Source organism: Podarcis muralis, chromosome 1, assembly GCF_964188315.1.
Source record: "Podarcis muralis chromosome 1, rPodMur119.hap1.1, whole genome shotgun sequence".
In the NCBI taxonomy this organism is placed as follows: domain Eukaryota; kingdom Metazoa; phylum Chordata; class Lepidosauria; order Squamata; family Lacertidae; genus Podarcis; species Podarcis muralis.
This window is the reverse complement of record NC_135655.1, coordinates 46,510,785-46,535,831: the sequence shown is the minus strand read 5'-3', so window position 1 is coordinate 46,535,831 and position 25,047 is coordinate 46,510,785. Positions and strand designations below refer to the sequence as shown.

Genomic DNA, 25,047 nt, shown 5'->3' with positions numbered 1-25,047 from the left:
CTGGATACATGCATCACGCTTAATCCATTCTTCCTGATCTCCAAAACTAATTTCATCATCATCTTGAGTTCATCCATTCTCTTTCCCCTTCAGTGCTTTTAAAATCAGTTTATAAGACTGCTTTATTTTCCCTCCCGAGAATATGTGGATTTTTATCAAGTTATCAGAGTCCACTCATCCATGCTTCTCTCTTCTGCCTCCTACATCAACATATTTTTAAAAATAGTCTTAAAATGAGAAAGACCTCCACAATCCGAGCTCACACAGTTTAAAATGGCATCTGCTCCCTACAGTTGCTTCCAGTCCAACCCTCAGCACTTAGCTGAGTCCAACCCTCAGCACTTAGGGTTCTCGAAAGGAGAAACTCATTTGCAATTGACTGCTGTTCTAAGCTGCTTCTGACCAACAAATGTAGTGGACAGAACTAGTCTGCATTTTATAGAATGAATACATTATCTCATAGTTAAATGCAATGCACCATTTGCAAAGACAGAGGGAAGGGAAGCATTTCCAGAAGAGCAGTTGTGTTGATCTGTCACAGAAAAAAAGCAACACAAAGTATTGTGGAACCTTACAGATTAAAAAAAACAACCCTCAAGCTTTTGTTCATTTCCTCCCCAACATAATTTCATTATTTTCAGTTCACCAAATGCACAGCTTATTAGACTTGCTATTTTGAATAATCTAAAAGCCTTTTATGAGACTAAAAAAAAATGCCGATGAATCAATTAATTTTATCAGAAATTGAAATAATTCATTTTTTACAAAGTTATTTAAAAGCTGCAGGTGGTGGGTGCCCTTTTGAAAGTGGCACCCCCCTCACTCTTACCCACAGAGAGGGGCTCCTAAGGCACTGCCTGCTGTTACACATGCGTGTTCTCATTTCAAACCCTACTTTTGTGCAGAGGAGCTTTACTGGTTGTGTAAATTTACAGAGAGATAACAGACAGAACTGCAAGTCCTCCCAAATCTGCAATTGTACACCTCCTCAGCAGGCTTTACTGCACAAAAAGTAGAACCCTGTCCCAACTAATGCGGCATTTCTTCAAGACAGTGAGTGTCATTCTCCCATCTCTAAAGAGGCTTATATCTGTCGGATTTTCATTAGAAATGAAGGGGAATCAATGCTCATTAGTATTAGCTTTGTCAGATGGAGAAGTGTGAATTTTCCTTCCTTAATCAGATTATATTAGGGGAGCTACTAGGAAATTCTGAAAAGAATGAGTTAGTGCTCAGACCACCTTGGTCCACAGGAGAATAAAATGGTTTCTACAGAGCAGTGAGCGCCATCTTCTGGCTACTGTGAACTTTTTAAATTTAAGAGATGGCAAGAAATATTAACGTTTAGGCTGCTGTCCTAACCATGTCTATTTAGGATTAAATCTTAATCAATTCAGTAGGGATTATTCATAGGTAGGTGAGGGTTAGGATTACAGCCTTTCTCTTCTAAATCAATCCAAGAGATGACAGGTTAAATTAGCAAATGCTGGTGAGATTATGCAGCCTGGGTCTCATGGAATTAATAAAAGAAAACTATTTGTTCTGGATTCAATTTGAGGTGGGTGGGGGAGAATGTTAAGCCGCATGGAGTGTTCTGAGATAGGAAGCAGTGGAAGGAGAAGAAAAGTATAGAATAAAAATGAATCACATCAAAGAGTATGGAAGGGGGGGGGGAGGAAAGAAACAAACTTCTGACCAAGTCTGCAAAAGCATGTTGTATGGTGGGGAGAAGAAATGGCTAGCAGGTGGAATGAAGACAATATTTCATGTCTATGCCATTTGAAGATCAGTGTGGGCCATATTTATCCATTGCCTCTACTTAAAATGCTAAAAGCTGCTTACTAAACATACATAATAATAAAATCTCTAGGGCAACAGAAAATATATAGCCTACCTCACCAGGAAACTTTAAAAGATGGAAAGAAAAATGATTCTCCTTACTATATTTGTTTGTCTGCCGTTTGTTTCTGTTGCTATTGATGCTGTCTGCCCTTTGACCTTAGGGGGAGGGTTGATACAAATCCCAAAAATAAATAAACAAATCCTGCGACTATTTACCTGGAAACGAGCCCCACTTGGTTCAATGGGACTTCCATAGGCATAGATCTGGAACTTTTCCCTTCAAGTAATCACTTTTGCTTAGTACCCTTGCATGTGTATGGAGAGCTAAACAGTCAAACAGAAATATAGCGTCTTGTCTATAAATGGACAATCTACTGTGTATGAGGCACATCAGCTGCACAGTAAAAAGTTTTTGATTATGCTTCTAGCTGTATAAAGCCTCTGATTAGCAGTAAAGTAGTATGTTTTAATTGATAAAGCAGTGCTTGTTCAAGAAATATATGCTTTTCAAAACGGGAAAACTTTTTTCAAAATCTATGATTGAAATAATCTTGACTGAAATCTATCCACGGCACTCAGGCTCAAGACCAAAGAGAACACACAAAGGGTGCTCTTCATCAGAAATTACCTGTCTTGACAAAGCAGGTTAGGATATGATAGAAAGCGAGCACAAGGATATAACATACACACAACATCATTAAAGCCCAACATTTCTAGGTAACATTTGCAAAAAAGAGAAAATGAAGCTCTCACTACGCAATTGGTGTTTATAACGGTTTTATTCAAGTTTGTGTGCTCTAATCTTGAGACAAGGCCTAGAATAGCATTACACTGTAATACAATAATAAATGTAGCCATTGAACCAAGCCTGCTTGGCACCCTTCTTTTACTTTCCCATCCCCCACCATACATCCAGGGAGGGGAAGCAAAGAGAAAAGCAAACATATATTATCAACTTCAATTAGCTCCATTTTAATTTAGTTATTATTCTCTAGCATAAATTAAAAATGTATCAAAGGTATACACATAACACATTGACAAAGAACAGAGATACAGTAGATTATGCAAAAGTATAACCTGTAGATGTGTTAGCTACAGTGAAACAAACCAGTCACTGATGCCATTTAATTACCATTTTTAAGCCCCAAAGGGTAAGAGGCAACAGGTTGTGTCACAAAGCTTGTTTTTTTTTTGGGGGGGGGGGTTCAGTCATTCCCACTGCCAGCTTACAGCTGAGCCGAAGTTAAAAGGCAGGCTCCAACATCACTTAACCACCATCACAAAACAAAGAACAGTAGCATTTATGAAGTAAACAGACTGTAATATTAATTTTGGGAGTGGGTTGGGGAGTGCTTTCTAATGCTACTGCGTTAGAGATACTTTTGTGAACATGGCAATTGGGACAAAAGCCCTGGGGGGGGGGCGTTCAGCACAGTGGACTGAATCAGCAGATATCAAGAACCAAACTCTCTCTACAAGGTGCCTTACAAAACATTTGTCACATTGCACCTACACAAACATCAGACGTGAGAGTATGCTACACCTGGGCATGCAAGATCACAGGGACTAGCCTATGAGAAACATCCTACATGCGGAATTACTCCACATGAACACAGCCTTTCAACAAAACATGAATCAGACCCATAAAGGAGACCCAAGCAAATCACCTTAAGTAGTTAAGTGCTGGCAAACATGAGCTCTTCAAGAAAGCTGATTTTGCTAGCCTAATAATAATAAGAATAATAATAATAATAATAGTTGTTTTGGATTTGGCATCCTGATCAAAAATAGAAACACAGATATTAAATTGTTATTAATGTTAAAGTAGTCATCTGCAGAGTTATACAAATGGGATCTCCAGGTATGCACAGCAACCTCCAGAACCACAAGAATTTGGGCTGACAACCTAGGATGCCTGCCTTCTCCTCTCAGGAAGAGCTTGGGAGAAGAGGAGTGAGCACCTTTCACTCAGCTGTTGTGGAAGTAGTGAAGAAACTGCAAGGAACTCTTGCAGCAGAAAATGCAGGGGGGTGTTGTATGATTGCACAGAGGACCATGCAAAGAACAGTTACAAGTAGGAAACTTGCATACTGTGGGCTTATAGAAGAGATTACATACTAGGAAACTGATGTTCCTGAAGGACAATTTCGTGTCCTAAAAGGCAACAGCTTTAAAGAAATGGTGTACTGAAAGCTGCATTTGATGCAGAATGTACAACAGATGCAAAGCTGGGATAGCTCAGTTGGTAGAGCATGAGACTCTTAACCCCAGGGTGATGGGTTCAAGCCCCACGTTGGGCAAAAGATTCCTGCACTGCAGGTTGTTGGACTATGATTATTTAAATCCTAATGGTAATCACACAGTTTTAGTAATGGGCCTGAATTCTTTAAAAAGGTATAGTGCCTAAACATCACCATGAAGTAGGAACAGGGAACCTGTGGCCTTTCAGATGTTCTTGGGCTCCAACTCCCATCAGCCCCAGTCCTCATGGCCAATGGTCAGGAGTTATGGAAGCTGTAGCCCATCAGTATTTTGGGGGCCACGGGTTCCCCAACCCCTTTCCTAAAGTTCAGAGTTCAAGGCCAAGGGCAAGACCCTGCCAGGGCTCGTCTTATTTTTTTTAATGGATGCAATCTAGAATAAGGAAAGTTGCTGACTTCAAATTACAAGTACCAGAGTTAGGAATGAACCACCCTTGACTTGCAAGTGCTTATAACTGCAGTAAGTTAAATGCTAAGCAGGGCTTGACTCTCATGGAGTGAGCCAATTAGACAGTCTACATGTCTTCAAGAAAATATAGTTTATATTGGCTCATCTGGACTGGCATAGAGCACAAACTCACCTTGAACTAGCAGATCACTTACATAGCACTAAAATTGCCGGAGGGGGACTGCTTCCTCAGCATACAGAACTCAATAAAGTTTCAAAGTTGTATAGCCCCACTTCTATTTAAGGTTCTATTTGATATGGTTCAACTTGCACGATAAGACTACACTTCTGCTGCATGAGGTAGCTCTTGGTACAGATGGAGAAACTGAGGCACATATGGCAAAAGTGATTTGCCCAATGTCATACAGCAAGCTGGTGGCAGAACCAAAATTAAACCTGAACTAGCACAGATTTTCAGATTTTTATTATTTAGATGCTAGACAACAATATTTCTACAAGTTTACACGATACCCCTTAAGAGTGACCACTTTTGATTTCTAGTAATGATCTATACCCACTTTTTCAACAGAGATAAGTAGTAAACCGCTATAGATACAATTCATGACATGTCAGGAACATAGGCAAAAGGGATTTACGGCCTAGGAATAAAAAAAGGAAACTTACATGAGAGAGGTTTTAAACACCTTTTTCAAAACTTCAGATAGGTCTTTATTTTAATATGGCAACAATAATTTAAAATCAGATGGGAGAAATAGATCTAATCATAAAAGAGTGTGATAGCAGCAGGGGTCCAGGGATTTTGGCTAGCCTCAGTAGCTTGCCAAAATTCATGCACACCAAAGGTCCTGGAAAGGGCCTTAAATGACAAAATGCTGAACTTTGGAGGCACAGTGTAGTCCTCCTGAAATCTGAGATGGTGGGGGAGGAGATTGCAGAGGGCGGGGTAATAAGCTCTGTTATGCTCTGAGCACTATTTGATACTAGACCAGTGGGATTGCATGTGCTCTTCAGTTCCTGCTGAGACCTGGAGACAAGTATCCCAAAGCGTTGTCATTAAGGTCAAGTGTGCAAACTGTTTCTCTCCACCAGAATCTCTATAATGCTCACTGTGATTTTTCTTTTCGGAATAGCCATGTACATGGTATTGGGGGTGGGCTATTTGTCAGCACAACATTGGGGAGACAAATTGATTATTAAATCTGGAAATTACTTACCTAAATGAAGTAAGATTCAGGGGGGAAAGGGCCTATCCTGACTGGCAGTTTTTCATGCAATGTACTACCAAAATTTATGAAAGAATGCAATGTTTCATATCAAATTACAAGACTGATCATTGTGTTTCACCACTTCCTGGTTGTGTCTCATTAAACTTCACATTTATGTATGATGGGTCCGAGCCAAAATCTCAGAGTCCCACCTCTATTTCTCCACTATCAGAGCTCCACCCTGTTGCCCCAATCCTTTTGCACCACTGCGACCTGAGACATCCCTTTTCTATTTAACATTTAGTTTCAGAAACTAAGGAACAGGTGGCTCCGCCTTTTTTCAGCACGATGCATAAAAAGTATAGAGGTGGGTGCTATAGGTCATTGGCAAGATCCTGAACGCGCCCCCCCCCCAGCAGCCAGTTCTAGTTAGAGGAACTGTATGCATACCACAAATGAGCATTTGTTCTGGGACGTCAAGGGAGAAAAGCTCAATCAAATGCAACAAGAATGCTGGTTCAAACACACTTAAACCTTTATATATATATTCCTGCATTGTAACAGTGTAGACAAACACTGCTTATCGTTGCATTTAAAAGGTAGGAGTTGAGGTTATTACAAAACCCATACCAACAGAGGGTATCTGAGTTCTTGACAGTCAAGAATGGAGGCTTACTTGCCCACATTACTTGTTGCAGTTTAACACTGTAATGAAAATACAAGGAAGACCACAGGAAACCCCACAAAAAGAGTCAGCAGCTCTGTGTAGCTTAGCTACATGTACTTACAAAAGGCCAGGTACCCCAATACCATATCTGTTAGTGGACACAGCACTGTGATATGACCTCAGCAGCATCTCTCTACTTCACCTGTCTTCAAAGTGCATTCTTAGTGCAAGAACTGAATCTAAAGGAGCTTACCAATCCCTTGTGGATTTCATGCTAGGACCAGAACTCTTGCTTGAGTTCATATGCTGCAGGTTTGCGTGTTCTGAGTTCAGTTCTGCATAGCGGCACGGTGCTGTCCTGGCTCTGCCCTTCAACATCCATGTCCAACAGTGTCCGCTCCTCTTCAGGCAATCTGACACGGAAAGAAAGCAGTGCAGGCCTCTCTTCAACAGTGCTGCTACTGCTGGCAAAGCAGGAGTCCAGGTTACTGGGAGTTTCAGTACTGGAGCTATTAGCAGAGGACTCGCCCCTAGCATTACTGGGGGATACAAACCACCAGGGGTCAACCCGCTGCCTGTTAGCTGAAGGGCGTGGCCTAGGTAGGAATTCCAAGGTCTTGGGTCTCTCCAGCATGGAGTCTTGCTGAGCATTATAGCGCCTGGGGGTTGGAGGAAAGATGAGGTTGGGGTCTGGCAGTCGAGGGACTTCATTTGGACCCTGACTTGGACTGGGAGTTTTTAATACACCTATTCCCCCACCAGAAGGAGGAAAAGGGGGGGAAACACAATGAACACAAGAAAGGAAGGGGGAGGAAGGGAGAGAAGAAAGAGAAACCAACTGGTTAGACAACACTGATGAAGAGAGACACCGGGCTCATTAAGTAAACAAAGGGTGATGTCAGACAAAGGATTGATTCAGTTCACCTGATGCATGCAAACCACATGGGAGCTGCAATGATCTTCATGCTGATCCCTGCAAGCTAAAATGGTAGATGTTGGTGGTAGCAAGGCAGCAAGGCTGACAGAGTCTAGATATGTAACTGTCTAAGGATTGTTGTGTAAACGCACAATATGCATCTCTGTACCTCCTTTTTCCTTTATTTTTCTTCCCACACCAGCATCTTAGTGCCAAAGTGCAACCAGCAGTATGGATGCAGCCACAGACAGGGAAGAGGACAGCATACTTAACGTTGAAAATATGTTGGATGCTCATAGTGAAACATGAATCTTATGAAGCTAATTTGCTTCTTTACTACAGAAATGTTACAATTACATTTTATTTACCAACTGTTCACAGCTCTTAGGTAGCTGTGTCTACCACTGGCAAACATATCCCAGGGCCAGAGAAAATCGATGAAGGTTCTGAAGGGTCTCCCCATAACCACTGCTGTCTCTAGGTAATACATACGGGTACATATTTTCAGGGGAGGGTATAGGTTTTATAATTAGGAAGTGTTAACTTGTGCCCAGAAGCTCCCGTTTTAGAACCAATTTTGCAATTCAAAAAAGGAAAATGGAGAAGGAAAAGACTCAGCTTGGAATAGATATCTCCCATTTTTAAAGGATGGCATTGCCGTTTCTACTTGCTGAGGAAATTTCACAATTCTTCCCAGAGGGAGTTGTGCAAGTGGCTGGGTCAGTACCAGATATCTTGCACCCACTTCAGTTTGCTTATTATAGTTGGAGCTGTACAGCACTGAAACAGAATGTTAAGGCAGAATGAAGTGGTAGGAATGGTTAATCCCAAGAGATGACAAGTTAATGTTAACTGATTAAAGATTTATTTCCTTGACTGTCTGGATTTCAATCAAATTTATCAGTTAATTTATAGAATTCAAATGAATCTTTGTATTGCAAAGCCTAAAAGGTGGAAGAGAAGGTGAGTTTCCCTTAAACTGTAACTGTAGTTACACCTTTAACCAACACTACCATTCACTGTTTGAAGTAAAACGAATGTTCAATTTCCCCCCATTGAAATAGGGAACAAAGCACTCCTATTACAGTTAACACATCTAGACCAAACGGACTTCAAACTAGAGTCACATTCAAGTTATTCTTAGGAGTGTTACTGAAGTTTCATGCTTAAGCTGCTAGTTATGGGTGACAACTGGAATTAAAAAGTAATCTTATGAGACAAGAAATGTAATTTTATTTTGCCTTTCTTACTGTGTTTTATTGTATTAATTTTATACTGTAAGCTGCCAAATCCAAACCAGATCAGTATATGAATGCTAAATAAAGAAATTAGGCACAGGGGCTGATGCAATATAATTTATATGGCTACAGGCTTTCTCAACAATGTAAGAGTATTTACTTTGCTTTAGAAATTACATTTTATAATCCACCAGACCCTGTGTCTAAAAGGTTTCTTATGACAATAGCTAATATTCAGTTTAGGGAAGAAATGCCTATATTGGACTATTTTGCTTTGATAGTGCAAGCCTGTGTTGAAAATAAATCCCCCATTGAATGTCTATTACACTGTTAGTAAAGGGAATAGATTAGGATTTTATGTTGCAGCAGTGCTGTTCTACCCAAAGTAGTATTTCTTTTGAAATACGGCAGAGGGGATGCTCAGTGACTTGTCATTTACCAATAAGACAATAAATCAAGAAGCAGAAATTCCTACTGGCATGAAATTTAAGCACATTCAAACAATTATGGTGAGAGACTCTGAATCACTTCCAATGCCAAATCTGATGTTATTACATGCACCAGATAGGGTTAATTCAAGACATTTTTAAAATGGGAGAGGAACTGGGTTTGAGGAAGAGAAGGAAGCAATCATTAGGGTGGCAAGAATTCTTGAGAGGAAGAAAACACTTGAGGAGAACCTGGATACGTGCAATTTGTGTGGCATGGGAAAAATGTGTTTAAGGAGGGAAACCATATTAAGGGAAATAGAGGAGGAGGGGAAGCTGGAACTAGCAGCCACACAGGAGGCTGCAAAGTATGAGGAAAAATGACTAAAGACCACACAAAAGCAGCCTTCATTACTCCAGTGGTTGGGGGATTCTTCTCTACTGTCCACCCTACCCATACATGGAGGACACCTCCATCCTCTGTTGTTGTAAGCATCTGTCTGTCTCAAGAGACAATGGACTGCGCCTCTGTGGGTGAAGTCAAACCACTGTGTTAGCAGCACCCAGTGTGTTTGAAGGTCCTGGGCTGCCGATATGACAAGACTCCACTCAGAGCCTCCCTGAGGTGGTCCAAAGGAAAGCAGAACAATACATTTGGCACCAGCTTGGCTGCAGGAGTTGCCAGAAGTAGGCATGCACGGCACTTTCCAACCATCTTAGGGACTCCACTCCAGATTTGTGTAGGGTTTACTCATTAGTCTTGTGGCTAAGACACAAGGCCGCAGAGGTTCAGGATCAGAGTTTTCCTTCTCCTAGATTGGCTACTTTCCCAGGTTGATGAGCCCCACCTACCCCTCACTTCCCTCTACATCATGTGCAGAAACCGCCCTCTTGACTGCTGAATCCACTATTGGTCTCATCCGCTCAGTCCACAGAGCTTGTATTCGCATGCAGGGGAAATCCCTAACTCACTGAGGGTTTGAGACCCTCAAAGTACAGAAGTAAAAATTATACATAGTGCCTCTCGTTTCCATCAGCTATTGCCTTCCTTCAATCTTACCTCAGAGGCAACATCTGCAGGAAGTGCAATGGCAAGAGCATTCACTTTCTGGAGTGCAAGGATGGAAAAGAATAACGTACCTGATCCTAATGCTGCTGCAGAAGAATTCCTGGAAGGGGATCCATTGGCAAACGGACCAGTCACATTTATGGCACCATCAGAGGGAGTCCGTCTGTGCCCCCTTTGCCGGGCTTCAGAAGAGAGAGTCATATGTGTGGGAGTCAAGGACTGGTTGGGATCTCGCTTGAACCTTTCAACACAGATATTAACTAGGGGGTTACTAACTACTGGCAAGGGAGCCTTCACTGTCACGGGGCTGACTGGCATCTCATACACCACAATCTCATCACTGTCTGAGCGTAACAGGGAACGGGTTGAGTTACATTCAGAAATGGAAGACAAAGAGAGAAGGGTCAGGGAGTTGGATGGCTCGCCCAGCAACAATGTGGGCTCCTCTTTTTTGAAGAGCTTCCTTGAAGGTGGGCTGGTGCTCCGACGGGAACGTCCAGCCCGCTGGAAAATACTATCACGTTTCTTCTTCTCTTCCTTGGGGGCATCCAGCTCATCTTGGCTTAGCAGCTGGCACTTGCCAGCCTCCAAAAGATCAAAGCCCAGGCCAGCAGCAGCTAATACAGCCCCACAGCCCAGAAAGGCAAGCTCGCATCGTTTGTGCTGGGAACCTCCACGTTTCAGGCTGTTAGTGGGGGTGAGCTGAGGGGTGCTTGTGGTAGAGTTCATAGGAGTGGTTTCCTCGTTGGCATCACTGGACTGGCCATCCCAGTCCTCACTTCTCTGAAATGGGATGCAGAGGTATGATTGGTTAGACCCAGGTGATTGCTGCATCTTGGTCTCTCCGTTTTTCAAAGAATCACTGTCTTCATTCTCTGCAAAAGAGATACAGACACACACACAAAAGAGTAGGGCTTTAACATTTTGACTATGAGTTTATTGGATTCCAATAAGAGTTCCAATAAGGAGTTGAGATTTGAAATAATGCACAGCTAAAGCAGAAATGAGCCACTTGTTGCTCAAAGCAGCCACACATGTTTCTAAGGACAGCTCCCTTCAGCCTAGCCGCTGAAGCAACACAAACAGAACAGAGGGAGGAAAAAGGAACCCTCCGATATAAAAATCTTGCATGGTTTGTGTGAGAGGGTGTGTGTACACACACACACATAGCAACTTCTCTCAAAATAGTCCACCACTTCAATGGCTCATATATATCAAGGAGAAAACACCTGAAGGTGAATGACAGCACACACATCTACCCAGCGAACTGTCTGAGGAATCACATTTTATAACACTGGAATTTAAGTTTTTATTTTACCATTTAATCACTATTTTAATAGTGTGTTGTGCTGACTATGTGGCTTACTGTATAGTTTCTTATTGTTTTAAATAACCATGTACTTAAAAGCCATAAATGGCTTTGGACTCAGGTAGCCTTTCCCCACATGTACTTGACTATGCATTAAGTTAATTGTTGGACATCCTTATCTGAGTGTTCCCAGTTTCTGAAGTGACCTGATAAATCTGGGAGGGGAGGAGCAGAATTGCATTTGGTCCCAACCAGGCCAATGGTGTGAACAAAACTTTCATGATACTGTACATTTTTTTAAAAAAAATGTGCAAGTCTTGAAACTTTAGATTACAGAAGCAGGTTCTGAGGTTTGCTTTTTTGTAAGAGGTAAGTGTTGGTGGACAGAAACAAACATGAGATTGAATACAGTGCATTTAAGAAATTCATTTAACAGGTACTTACCCATCTCAGTTAGGCTTGTAAATCCTGGGAAAATGACTGGTGTTCTCTGAACTTTTCCTAGATTTGGCGCACTAGATGACCACTGTTTGGATCCATCCAAACACTTTAGACTAAAGTAAAGAGAAGAGAAGACACATTTAAATGCAGATACTTTATTTATCTTCTCATTCTTAACTATTCTAATCTATCACAAATATTAGTTTATTTAGAAAAATAAGCTACCATGGCGACATATAGTTAAAAAAACCAAATTCAGTGATATATAAAAATACAGAAAAACAGCAGCATCACATTCAATAACCCATATAAAACAAAGATAATTATTATGCATGCAAGAATATGTGGATGTTAAAAAAAAATATCCCTGGACTCAAAAAGACACAGCATACATCACACTAGCTTTTCTAGCATCTTTCCAAAATGTAGCATTTTGTCACCACCCCCCTAACTGCAGATGGTAGTGGGACTCTTGAGGGGGACTTCTGAGAGCCAAGCCTCTAGTCATTTAGGGCTTTGTGTATAATCATCAGCACTTTGAAATGTGCCTGGGAACAGACCATCAATCAACTGTTTATACAGCATATCTTGCCAGCTCTTCTAGCAGATCCTAGTTAGTAACTTAACAATCATATTCTATACCAAGTGAAGTCAAGCCTATAAAAGCTTGTTTAAAATGTATGGAGGCAGTCCAGTCTTAAGGTTACTAGGGTAACCTTACCCCCAGAGCATATGGTTACCCTTTGATGCATTTTCCATCACACCAGTAAGGCCTAGGGTCAGGTTAGAACATGCCTTTTAGCACACAGCTTTCCAAACTGTCTGTTGCAACACAATAGTGTGTGGGCTGCAGTGTGTAGGTGTGTTGTGTGAATGCTCCCCATGCTCCTCCCAGGGCTGGAAAGGGGTTAGTTTAACCTCTGGTTTGCTAGTAAAAAAAAAAAGGTAAAGGTACCCCTGCCCGTACGGGCCAGTCTTGACAGACTCTAGGGTTGTGCGCCCATCTCACTCAAGAGGCCAGGGGCCAGCGCTGTCCGGAGACACTTCCGGGTCACGTGGCCAGCGTGACATTGCTGCTCTGGCGAGCCAGAGCCGCACATGGAAACGCCGTTTACCTTCCCGCTAGTAAGCGGTCCCTATTTATCTACTTGCACCCGGGAGTGCTTTCGAACTGCTAGGTTGGCAGGCGCTGGGACCGAACAACGGGAGCGCACCCTGCCGCGGGGATTCGAACCGCCGACCTTTCGATCGGCAAGCCCTAGGCGCTGAGGCTTTTACCCACAGCGCCACCCGCATCCCAAAACTGAATTACTGTGTCACAAAAAGATGCATGTCTAAAAAGTGTGTCACCAACACGAAAAGTTTGGAAAGCTCTGCTTTAGCATATTGTACCCTCACAATGAGCCTGTGAGATAAGCCTAGAAAAGTCCAGTGAATTTATGTCAGTTTTAGTTATAACCATATACTCAAAAACTTATTTTCCTTGCAGACCAACCTATTACTGAAGGAATCAGCCTAACAGAAGATGTTCATGTATTGAATATTTGCAATAAAAATTATATTTTATGAATTTGCCTTTGCAAGTGCATTATTCTCTGTTTCATTCATCCTTAGAGATATAAAATTATAGCAAAAGCATACTTGCAATGTTATTTATCATCTCATTTATACTCTGCTGTTTCTCTGAAGAGCTCAGAAAACCTTTGATATGATTCACAGTTGGTTTCTTATCTAGGCAGTTCATAGGGCTAAATCTGTGTACCTTTAGCATTTGAACTGCAACATAAACCTTACATTCAGAGCATTATATACCGCAATTTAAGTACCTAGATAAACATCACTAAGCAGGCGACACATACAAAAGTGGAGTTAGCATGCTCACTTCAAAAATAAGAAAAGCCAAGGTAAAGTATGTAATTTGGTAGAAGGCTGTATTCTTATCCTCCACTCAGTTAGAAGGTTTGTGTTGCATTTCTTGGTTTTGCCTACTACAGGCAAAAAACCCTCTCATATATAGAGACAAAGTGTAGCCTTCATCTTGGTCTTGAGTGTTACACAATGTTCTGGGTTGTCCTTTGTAGCATGGCAGAGCAAATATTGCTTCCTTCATATATGAAAACAGAGGACGACAATTCTTTGGCAAGCCTTAGCTGAGGAACAAAACCTGTGAGTTAAAAAAAATATTCTATTTTCCTGGGTTGTAAAAAGCCAAGGTGGTCACTAGAGGGTGCTAAAAACAATTCAGTCTCTTCCCTACATAGTACAGCAATTAATTTACAATAAAGTAGATTGTACTTTATACCTTGATTCCATAGTGCCCTGGAATAGGACTTACTCTGAGGCATACTGAAAACGAGGGCCTATTTGAGCAGTGGGGTCAAGTATAAATTCCAAAGTATATAAAAATATGTGGCAACAGTGCCCTTCCTGCCAATTCCATCATTGCTGCACTCTTTAAAGGAATCTCTCCCTGCCTGCTCATCACCTTCCCACATGGTCTTCCAGCACCCTAGTGCTTCTTTCCCAGACAGAATAGCATGTTGTTGGTCTGCTCTATTTCTTTCAAAGAGATGCTCCTTTCAGACCATCATAGCAGGACTTCTGAACTATCACAGCTCTCCCCAGGCTTAAAGAGACAGGAGAGGGAATATATTCCCATAAAATCCATTTTTTGTGCTGTGAGTGTTCATTATTTCTTATTTAGGGCGCACAGCCCAAAAATCTTTAAAGACTTTATTGTCTAAAGACCTCTCCCTCCCTTTACAGTAGGGTTGACATACGTCTAGAATTTCCCAAACATAGCCAGGATTTGGCTGTCAGAAACAGTGTCTGGGCAGAAAATGCTGAAATGTCCGGAAAATCCAGACATATGACAAGTCATTTCGGAAGTGTCGACTTTGGTGAATTTCCTTAAATAGCAGGAAAACTGGTTGTTGTTGTTGTTGTTGTTTTTGGGGGGGCGGGGGAGACTCAACAACTTTTGTGTCCGGATTTTCTCTTTTTTAAATATGTCAACCCTACATTACATGAAGATGGAATACTGCACTATTGCACTGAAAAATCTGAATGTCTAAAATGTAATTATAGAACACTTGACATGATTATGTGGAGAGACTTTGGTTTTGATGCCTGACATAAGAAACCAAGTAATTCTTGGTTGGAAAGACCAACTAGCCTGAAACTTGAAAAATCCTGTTCTTAAGAAAAACTCAAAGAATAATCCGCACTACTGCTAGTAACTGCTACTTAACACCGCAATCCAAAAGGAAAGCATGTGAGCCATCTCTCAAATTTGATGGGAGTTTTACTTGCAGAACCTGTTTCATCCACATCCCCCATTTTCTGACCACATATGCCAACTGTGTATCCAATTCAGCAATAAGCATCTTCTAGATTTCACTCTTACATATTTATGAAGGATGTGATCAGCTTTTGGGAGGATAGCCCAAAAGATATAGAGAACTGATTACATTAACAGCTGTCACTTTTCGCAGTGGTACAGTGCTCCTGAGGGTCCTTGTAGTAATCACAATTTTGCCAAGAGAAGGCTTAAAGATGAAGTTTGGCTGCTTTATTCTGAGCAAATGAATCTGAATCATAAAATATTCCTCCGTAATCTTCCCTCCTCAAGGTAATCCTACAAACTGGTTGCAAACGTTACAGGCTGATAAACCACAAAACAGTAATCTGGGAGAATCCACTGCCCGAGGCGCCTCCACTGGATATAAGTCAATTGCACAGACTGAAGGAGTCCTTCTGTTTGTTGAACAGGGCTGAATCCACCCAATATGGTTCTTCCATTATTCCCACCTACCACAACAGCCATTTGTATCAATAGATTTAGGTTCTTGACTCATGTATACTTTATTACATAATGTAATCCAGAGTATGAGAAATGTAACACAAAACTCAATTGAAATGTGTGTCCCTTTGTCTCCTAGGAGAAATAGGTTTGTCCAAATCAAAGATGATACTACTGTATTAATAGGACAGATATTGCAAAGATGGCCAAAGCCCAAAGCACTCAAGAAGAGCTGGATGTTCTGCTTGGGTTTTTTGTTTTTTCCCCAGGACAATTAGATGCCCAATTCTCTCCCAGCCAATTAACAGAAGCGACTTCTGCCTTTCTCATTTCAGGAAAATGCCAGAAGTCCATCTATTTTCTTCTGAAGGACAGCAGGAGGGTCATGGCGAAAATTTTGGCTAGTTACTTAAACAAGCAAAGATTCGTTGAACCTTGTTTTGAAAGTAAGCTGCCATGAACACACTGTTTTTGGCTTCATGGAATATTTGATTGCTATCAAATAGACAACTGCCATTATTTGGCTGGTCAAATGACCAGATGGCCAACCCTATGACAATGAAAGAATAATTTATAGCTTGAGTCAGTGACTTTAGCCAAATTCTCCCTGTCTGCATTCACCTAAGTGCCAGACTACAGGACAGGAAAGAAAGGCATTTCTATACCTAGAAACTGAGTAATAAACATAATTCTGATTAAATCGGGTGGGCAAGGGAGCATGGAAATACTAAGATTACAGAACAATCTTTGAAGTAGCAGAGATGTTACTGGGAAATCAGACTGGCTAAGAGGAGATGTGATTTTGAACATAAATCTCTTGCAGATGAGATAGCTGATTTTGTATGTTTTATGCCTCCAATCTAAAAAAATAGGAGGCAATCCTCTCCCGTGTGTAACGATCAACTAAAGAAATGAAGCTTCAAACACCATCAGATTACATTGTTAAAACTGAGAACAAAGAATGCCAAGACCTTCTCTGAGACAGTTGTTCCTTTGTGGAATAACCTCCACACAGATCCCCATGAGACCATATTGTTGTAGTATTTAAGGGGACATTTTTTTGTTTCAGGTTTGAGCGGGGAAAGTTTCAAGTATTAACACTCAAGAATGTTCTGTTTTAATTTGAACAAGTAGGCAGTGATGTGAACCTTTTTTCTCTCTCTTTTTGCTATCTGCAGTGTATAAATATTATTATTTATTAAATTTCTATACCACCCTATACCTGCAGGTCTCAGGACGATTCACAAGATAAAATCACAATTTAAAAACACAAAATACATAATCAAAATAAAAATAAAAACAAAAACAATCCAATACCCCCCAACACATTTTAAAAGGGCATATTATTATTTATTAAATGCATAATTTATTATTGGAATAAATAACATGAATGTAAACTGCAATGAATGTAAACTGCTTTGGCAAACAATTATACCAGCTAAAGTATGGCAGATTGGTGGAGAAAAAAGGAAGCTGGACTGAGGCTTTATGGCACAGTGGCAGCTAAGATTACGTTTCTCACCCATCCTCGCCTGCTGTTAGCTCCTTATGACAAAGAGAACTTGGGCCCCACGTGCGACCTTTCTTCTTCTGGCCTCTTTTTTCTTCTTCTTCTCCTTCCTCTTCCTTCTGGCATACAGAGTTGCGCCCCCATGTTTTGCAGCTTTCACTGGGAGTTACTGGAAGGGGGACAATAGGACAGAAAAACATGAGCATGCATTTATGCCATTATTTTGTATTACTGCAAGCAAATAATCAGATGCCCAAAGATTTTATTCTTCACCCTATGTTCTTACCCAGCACTGATCAGTACCATACTGACTGCCCATATAATGAAAATAGACTACAGGGGAGGGGAGGGGGTATCCTTACTATGGAAAAGATGGCCATTTGCCACTTTTGATCTTGATTTTTTAAAAGGTATTAAACTAATGGGTTTTTATTTTATTTTAATGTTCTTATGTGGGTTTTTGTTAATTTAGTTTTTTTTAAGCTGGTTTTTTGATTTGAGACCAATAAATTCAATAAAGTATTGTTGTTGTTGTTTGGAAGGGGGTTTGTGGGGAGAAAATTTCGTTTGGGGCCAGATCAGGACCTCTAATTGGGCATCAGCCACCCCACTATACAGGAAGCATTGTGGAATCCTGTCCTAAACAGAAACCATAACCTATTGGCACTTGGCCAAATTTTATAGCAAACCACTTACACTGGATGGCCCTGAGCCTGGGAATGATGGTAGGGCTGGCAGGAGGGCTGGAGCAGCTACTGATCAAACTTTTCCTTTTATCCATCGTTGGAGAAGCCTGTACAGTGAACTTGTGCTGGAAATCTGTTAATAAAACAAGTCCTGATATACTCATTCGTCACTTCACTATGACATCACCTAAGGAAATGAATTCCTTCTTTCTGCTATAGCATTTTAGCAGCATTGTAATATGAAATTAAATTTAAATCCCCAGTGAGATGTACATTTTTCACTAAATGATCCAATATTATTTTTAGTAAATGCACTTTTTTCACACAAGCCCAAGAGGTGGTAATAATCAATATGTCTTTGTTGTCAACAGTTGGAAAGAGTGTTTTGGCAGGTACAGCTAAAATTCTGTTTTCTACTCAGTTATAATAGGCACAGGAACCAGTGCCCAATACCCTGCCTGCTCCCAAACAAGAAGGTGACAATTAAACAAAAATTAAACTGTAGCCTGTAGACAAATCACAATGCGTTTTCAGGTAATCTGCAAGACTATAATAAAGTAAGACCACTGTCACCAAGGGCACACAGAGAATATTCTAAATACATGTCTAGAAGGAAGCTATAGCACACGATTACTGTACTTTGCCGTGTATAAGACTATGTTTTTTTACTCTAAAATAATGTTCAAAATCTGGGCTCATCTTATACATGGATAATATCTCCTCCCATTTTCTTAAATGGGAGTCCCCAATAATAGGGGGTGTTTTACATGCGGGTGTCTTATAGACGGAAAAATACGGTATATGAGTGCAAGACAGAACTTTGTTTAGCCCTGTTATACTGGAACGTACCAGAAGGGAGACTGATGCGATTGCCATCTTTCAACTTGAGCCGGTTTTTCCTGAACTTGCCCATACGTTTTTTCACACGCGGCTTCTCCTGACACAGTTGGTGGATAATTATGTTGAGTTCCCTTTCCAATATGTCAATCTCCCGCTCTGCCAGCTCCTGCTCCCGTCGCCGCAGAAACTCCTCATGGTTCTTTTGCTCAACAGCGGCTCTGGTTAGTTCTTCTTCCCATGTCCGCAGTTCCTGCAAGGAAAAAAGGCAATATTCCAAATTAGAAGTATAATATATTATCTCAGTTGCCCACTGAAAAATGGCAGCAATTATGATTGGTAATCTTCTGCTCTTTAGTTCTAAGGCCTAAGAATGAAAACACTGGAAAAGGTTTACACCAGTGGTGAGGAAATGCATCTGGCTGGATCCTTAACTCTCCCACCTCGTGGGCCAAATTTATCAACCACCTGGTGTCACCATGACATGACGTGACCTGTTCTCCTCCTGTGTGTTGCACAGCACTTTGAAGCCCTGATAATCAGCTGTGTGGTGCACAGCTCTCTGCAGGCCTCAACCATCAGCTCTATCTGCTGATGGATGGCCACACCGACTCGGTCCCGGACACACTGACCAGATGCTTGGAAGCTGTGGCTGGATGGTTTCATGGGAGCTGACTGAAACTAAATCCTTCGAAGACAGAGGTCCTATGGCTGGGTCGGGATGGCATAGGGATGAGGGACCAACTCCCTTCTCTTACGGGGCCCCAATTAGTGCCATTGCCTTCCGTTAAGAGTTTGGGTGTAATCCTTGACACCTCCCTTTCCATGGAGGCGCAGGTTACAGCAACAGCCAAGGTGACATTTTTCCACCTTTGCCGCATCAAGCAATTGGTCCCTTACCTTTCCCATCCCGACCTGGCTACAGTGATCCATGCGACGGTCACCTCCAGGCGTGACTACTGTAATTCGCTCTATGTGGGGCTGCCCTATAAACTGTCCCAGAAACTCCAGCGGGTGCAGAATGCTGCAGCGAGGCTCCTCACGGGGTCTCTGCCATGGGAGCGTATTCACCCAGTGCTTTTCCAGCTGCACTGGCTCCCGGTGGAGTACAGGGTCAGATTTAAGGTGCTGGTTTTGATCTTTAAAGCCCTTCACATCCTAGGACCCTCGTACCTACGGGACCTTAAGGTCCATAAATAGCAACAACCTAGTGGTCCCGGGCCCTAAGGAAGTTAGATTAGTTTCAACCAGAGCCAGGGCCTTTTCTTTTTTTTTTTTTAAATAATTTTTTATTAATTTTCCAAACATGTATTATACACCAACGACAAAACAAAACAAAACATACACACAAATAAACATGTATAATTTCATAAACTCATTTTCCTTCACCTTGTTTCCCGGACTTCCCCATACCCCCCTTTTCAACACTGGCTCCGGCCTGGTGGAATGCTCTGTCTCATGAGACCAGGGCCCTGCAGGATCTGATTTCTTTTCGCAGGGCCTGTAAGACAGAGTTGTTCCACCTGGCCTTTGGCTTGGAGCCAATTTGATTCCCTCCCCCTCTTTCTTTTTCCTTTCTCCTCCTGTGATGAGGCTGAATTTTAATGTTTCAATATTTTAAAGTTGTATTTTAATCTTGTTTTTAAGTTGTATTCATTCAACCTGTTTTTATTATTGCTTGTTAGCCGCCCTGAGCCTGGCCTTGGCCGGGGAGGGTGGGGTATAAATAAAGATTATGATTATTATTATTATTATTAACAGTCAAATGCTGCGATTTGCAAAGGCACACGTAGCACACAATACACAATGCTTTTGCAGGTGCCAATGATCAGCTGATTGATGGTGTCTGCAAACTCCTTCTTGGTCCAGCCACATCTTTAACTTCTCCATGTTTAATTTCCCAGGGATAAATGGGGAGGCCTGGTGAGCCTAACTTGACTCACAGGTCCGCATCACTGTGCTGTCAAGCACTGCAGTGAAATGGTAATCAATGTGCTGTAGCTTCTGATGGTGGTTTAGTTGCGTATACGTATTATCTGAATAATAAGTCTAATTTATTTTTAAAAATAAAAGTCATCATATTGATCAGACTTTAAATATAGTACTACTGGATTATGCCTGTCTACTTCAGTATTCCACTTTTACCAGCAGACTGAGGAAGAAATCTGGAGGAATCACCTTTTTTACAACCTTCCTATGTTCTTTTGACAAGTGCTCAGTCTTCAGATAGAATTAGATCTTTCATGTAGCCAAATAGCACATAGTGTTACACAATATCTCATACAGTGGTGCCTCGCAGGATGAAAAGAATCCGTTCCGCGATTCTCTTTTTCTTGCGGTTTTTTTGTCTTGCGAAGCAAGCCCATTAGCGGCTTAGTGGATTAGCGCTATTAGCGGCTTAGCAGGTTTAGCGGATCAGCTGATAAGCGGCTTAGTTGTTAAGCGGCTTAACGGATCAGCTGATAAGCGGCTTAGCAGATCAGTTGATAAGCGGCTTAGCGATCAGCTGTTAAGCGGCTTAGTGGCTTAGCGATCAGCTGTTAAGTGGCTTAGCGGCTTAGCTGTTAAGCGGCTTAGCGGATCAGCTGATAAGCGGCTTAGCGATCAGCTGTTAAGCGGCTTAGCGGCTTAGCGGATCAGCTGATAAGCGGCTTGGGAAAGGGGGGGGAGGGAAAAACCCCTGCAGGAACTCGCAAGACATTTTCGTCTTGTGAAGCAAGCCCATAGGAAACTCGTTTTGCGAAGCACCTCCAAAACGGAAAACCCTTTCGTCTAGCGGGTTTTCCATCTTGCGAGTCATTCGTCTTGCGGGGCACCACTGTATTTGATAATATCCTTAATTTTAACAAAAATTTGCTTTCAAAATTGAATATTCACTGGACATTTCCAAAAGATGTGAATATTGGCAGTTTCTGCTTGACAAATTTAGACTGTGAGTATACATTCATGCAAACCACTGACCCAAGATGCATTATTTCTACCAGCATTGCAAGATCAGCTCTGATTAAAATAAAATCACTTAATTAATATAAAATACAATGACAACATGCTTAGTATAAAATCAATATCCAGCGCCATTTACCTTTTCTTTGGTCCTGAGTTGGTCAAACATCTCCTGGATCTCAATTTTCCAATCTTCTTGCAAGGAATGAAATGAGTCCTTTGGCATTTCAAAGAAACCAGACTCCTCAATGTTGGTTAGATGGTTTAAAATACTGGCAAAGGAGGGCCTTGAATGAGGGTCAGCATTCCAACAATCTAAACAGATAAAGACAAGTCAGAACAACAATCTACTTCAAAAGTTGCACGGTTGCAAGAGTATTTCTGGGCCATGCCAACAACCTGTACTCTCTCAGTTGTTGATATCTTTAACCCTCTGGTCTACCACTATTGAATTCATATGATTATACCCCATTTGCCAACTTTTTTCTACACAACAGAATCCCAAATAATTTAAATTCTACACTAGAAACTAGCACGTTAGCATTATTACAACCATCTCTAAACAAAACTTCTTGACATAGATCTCTCACATCACCCCTACTTTGCACCCATATTACAAAGCTTTCCAGAAACAATGCTAATTAATGCATACCATTCTACATCAATTACTCACAGGTTCTCAATTTTCTAATTCAGAAAAGTAAATAATATACTCACCATAGTTTGCCCCATCATTCCTAACAGTAAAAAGTTTCACAAAAGTACTTTGAATTTAATAAGGATCTATCTTGATGCCTTTTCATTCAAATATGTCACTACTGGCCTTTCCTACACCTCTGACTTTATACATTTCCTTACACAAATTTGAAATTACCTGAACCAGGGTGGTCCCTGGGCCTTTTTTTTTGGTTGCCCTCAGCCAGATTTGCCCATGAGTGTAGTCATGATTTTGGTTAGGGGGAAGGCTTTTGGGGGGCAGAACCTCAGATTTTATTGATTTGTATTGATTTAGGGGGGCAGCTACCCCCTACCCTCCCACCCTTAGCTACGCCCATGCATTTGACTCCTGCAGACCTTACGCTTCCTTCCCAAAGCCAGGTAAGTGAGGCATTGGGCTCTGGGAAGGACATGTGTGGGCTCTGACAGGGCCATAGAGTTCTCCCACCTCCTTTCCAAAGTCTAGTTAGTGCTTTCCCAGCTTGTCTTGTGCCTTGCTTAGCTAGCTTTAGGAAAGCAGTACAAGGGATGTGCAGGGTCAAATTTTGGCCTTGGTCCCCCATCACCTGTGCAACAAGGCAGTATGAGGCCCACAGGTTCTATGTCAAAGCACTCTTGCGGCCAACTTGGTATGAAAAGTTGGGCCGCCCTGATTTAAATACAGCTGAGTTCTTACTTAATATCTTACTTGATTTCTAGTAAACATCCATGTTATTAAACCCACTGATTTCCATAGGGTTGTGCTTATAAAACTTCTGAAAGCATACTTGTTAAAGCAGAATCCCAGTAGTTATGTGAGTTTGTTACCTATCCTACAGAATATGCAAAAACTATGAAAATGAATGGTTTTTGGCGGTCTCAGTTACAGTTGTCATCAGTAACAATTTAGCTTGTTTTTATTTCTACTTCAGTTGTTAACTGGTCCCTGAACAGTGCAGTAAAACAAGATGAGAGAAAGGAAACAAGGCCCTGCATTATTACAGGGTTCTTTTGGCTCACTTCATTTTTATTTCAATATATTCAATAGTGTAACAAAGCAGCATGGTTGTTGTTATTTGAGAGTCATGCAATGCAGAACAGAGAACTACTAATGATCCACACAAACATACCTACATTTAAAAGCCATTTAAATTGGATGGTCCCATGGACCAAGTCCCCATTTCGCTTTGGTTTTTCTTCACTGGGTTTTGGTTTCCACTATTGTGTCATAATTTAAAAAGCATCAGGAACTTCAAGGGCCTCATTTTGGATATTCAGATATAAATATTTATACAAACCTTTAATTAAGAAAAATAATGGTTAAAAATGCAATCATAACCCCACTTATCTAGGAATAAGCCACATTGAATTCAATAGGACTTATTAACAGGAGTAGACATAGTTAGGATTGCACTATTAAGTGGATCAAAAGTGCCACAGAAAGGGGGAGGTGCTACTCACAGCTATCAACGTTTCCCTTTTTTAAAGGGAAATTCCCTTATTCTGAATAGGATTCCTTGCAAGGAAAGGGAAAAGTTGACAGCTATGGTGCTACTTTTTTGCAATGTTTTCTTATTCTTTTCTCCCCTGTTATTAACCAGCTACTGGCAATCAGCAAAATAGACGTATCCTGAAGCAGCATTGTGCCTGCCTCTTTGCATCAGGATTATGACAAGAAAGGAAACATGGCATACTGTAAAACGAAGTGCTGCTGCCAACAAAATGCATGAGTGAGTAAGCAGGATAACTACAATGCAGGTGGCCTGTGCCTTTTCAGTTCCCCAGGCTTGAAACTGTCACAGTATTTGCACTAATGAGGACTGCAGTGATATCCAAAAACCTCTTTAGAGACAAGAAGGCATGTTTGGTATTGTTAGCTTAGTGAAGCCCACCAGCGTAGTTAATGGAAGAACAAAATAAAAACTGAAGTTACACAGTGAGAGAATTAATGGGTTTGAGCAGCACTTTATAAAAGGTCTGAAGTTATAAACAGGATCTTCATCTAGTTTTATTATTTAAAAATCTTGAAATAACTGCAATGCATTCCTCAGTTCTAGTAGAAACCACAAGAAGCCCTTTTGTATTTAAAGAAATAATGTCATCTCTATTCTCAACTTATTTTGGTTTTAAAATTAAGACTATTGGCCTATTGCTATAAACTTAAAATGTTCAGTATTTTCTTAGGTTCTCAAAAGTGAACACAACGTATTATATAAACTGCATAATAAAACAAACAAGTGGGGCCTGCAACAAAACATTACAGTGTGGAGTGCTTCCGTTCAGGGCTCCAGACAGCTACTAACAACTTCTTAAAGCACAATCCATACCACCTCCAATTTTCTATTTCTTGCTCTCATCAAATCAATGTTCTATGCCCACTGAGTATGCTCAGCCTTTATTGAATGGTTTGGGGTGTTTCCCCCTCAGCTTCATTTTTTTCTTTCCCCCCAAACTTCTGGAAACCTTGGGTTCCTTAAGCTAGCCGACAAAAATCTTACAGTGCAACGCTGTTTATGTTTAGTCAGAAGTAAGTTAAGCTGTTCAGTGAGATTTACACCAAGGTTAAGTATACCGAAATATTTTTCTGGGCACTGTTGGGGGAAAATGTACTCATGTCAAAATTCAGAACAAAGATAGTAATTCAAAAGTCGTATAAATGTAATTGCTTTCATGACAGTATAACTTGCCAACTGAGAATTGTAGGTTTATATATGCAGCCTTTAGGAGTCAATAAAGGATTACATCAAGTGCAACTCAAATCTTGGAACAATATTTACTAGGTGCTACC

At 41.1% G+C, this 25,047-nt stretch overlaps 1 protein-coding gene across 5 annotated transcripts in view; it reads right to left on the bottom strand.

Moving 5' to 3' along the window:
* Window positions 1-2,602: 2,602 nt before the first annotated feature.
* MAP3K9 (mitogen-activated protein kinase kinase kinase 9) overlaps window positions 2,603-25,047 on the bottom strand; it is a 39,518-nt gene continuing 17,073 nt past the window's right edge. For 2 of the 5 annotated variants that reach the window (XM_077927509.1, XM_077927530.1), the window contains exons 5-11: window positions 21,703-21,878; window positions 18,633-18,873; window positions 17,794-17,916; window positions 17,110-17,266; window positions 11,789-11,898; window positions 10,107-10,910; window positions 2,603-7,131 (exon numbers count right to left, since the gene is read on the bottom strand). In XM_077927509.1, the coding sequence (XP_077783635.1) occupies window positions 6,659-7,131; window positions 10,107-10,910; window positions 11,789-11,898; window positions 17,110-17,266; window positions 17,794-17,916; window positions 18,633-18,873; window positions 21,703-21,878 (2,084 nt within the window). In that variant the 3' untranslated portion in view covers window positions 2,603-6,658. The remainder of the gene's footprint in view (window positions 7,132-10,106; window positions 10,911-11,788; window positions 11,899-17,109; window positions 17,267-17,793; window positions 17,917-18,632; window positions 18,874-21,702; window positions 21,879-25,047) is intronic. The other 3 variants (XM_077927515.1, XM_077927525.1, XM_077927520.1) reach the window with 3 other exon arrangements.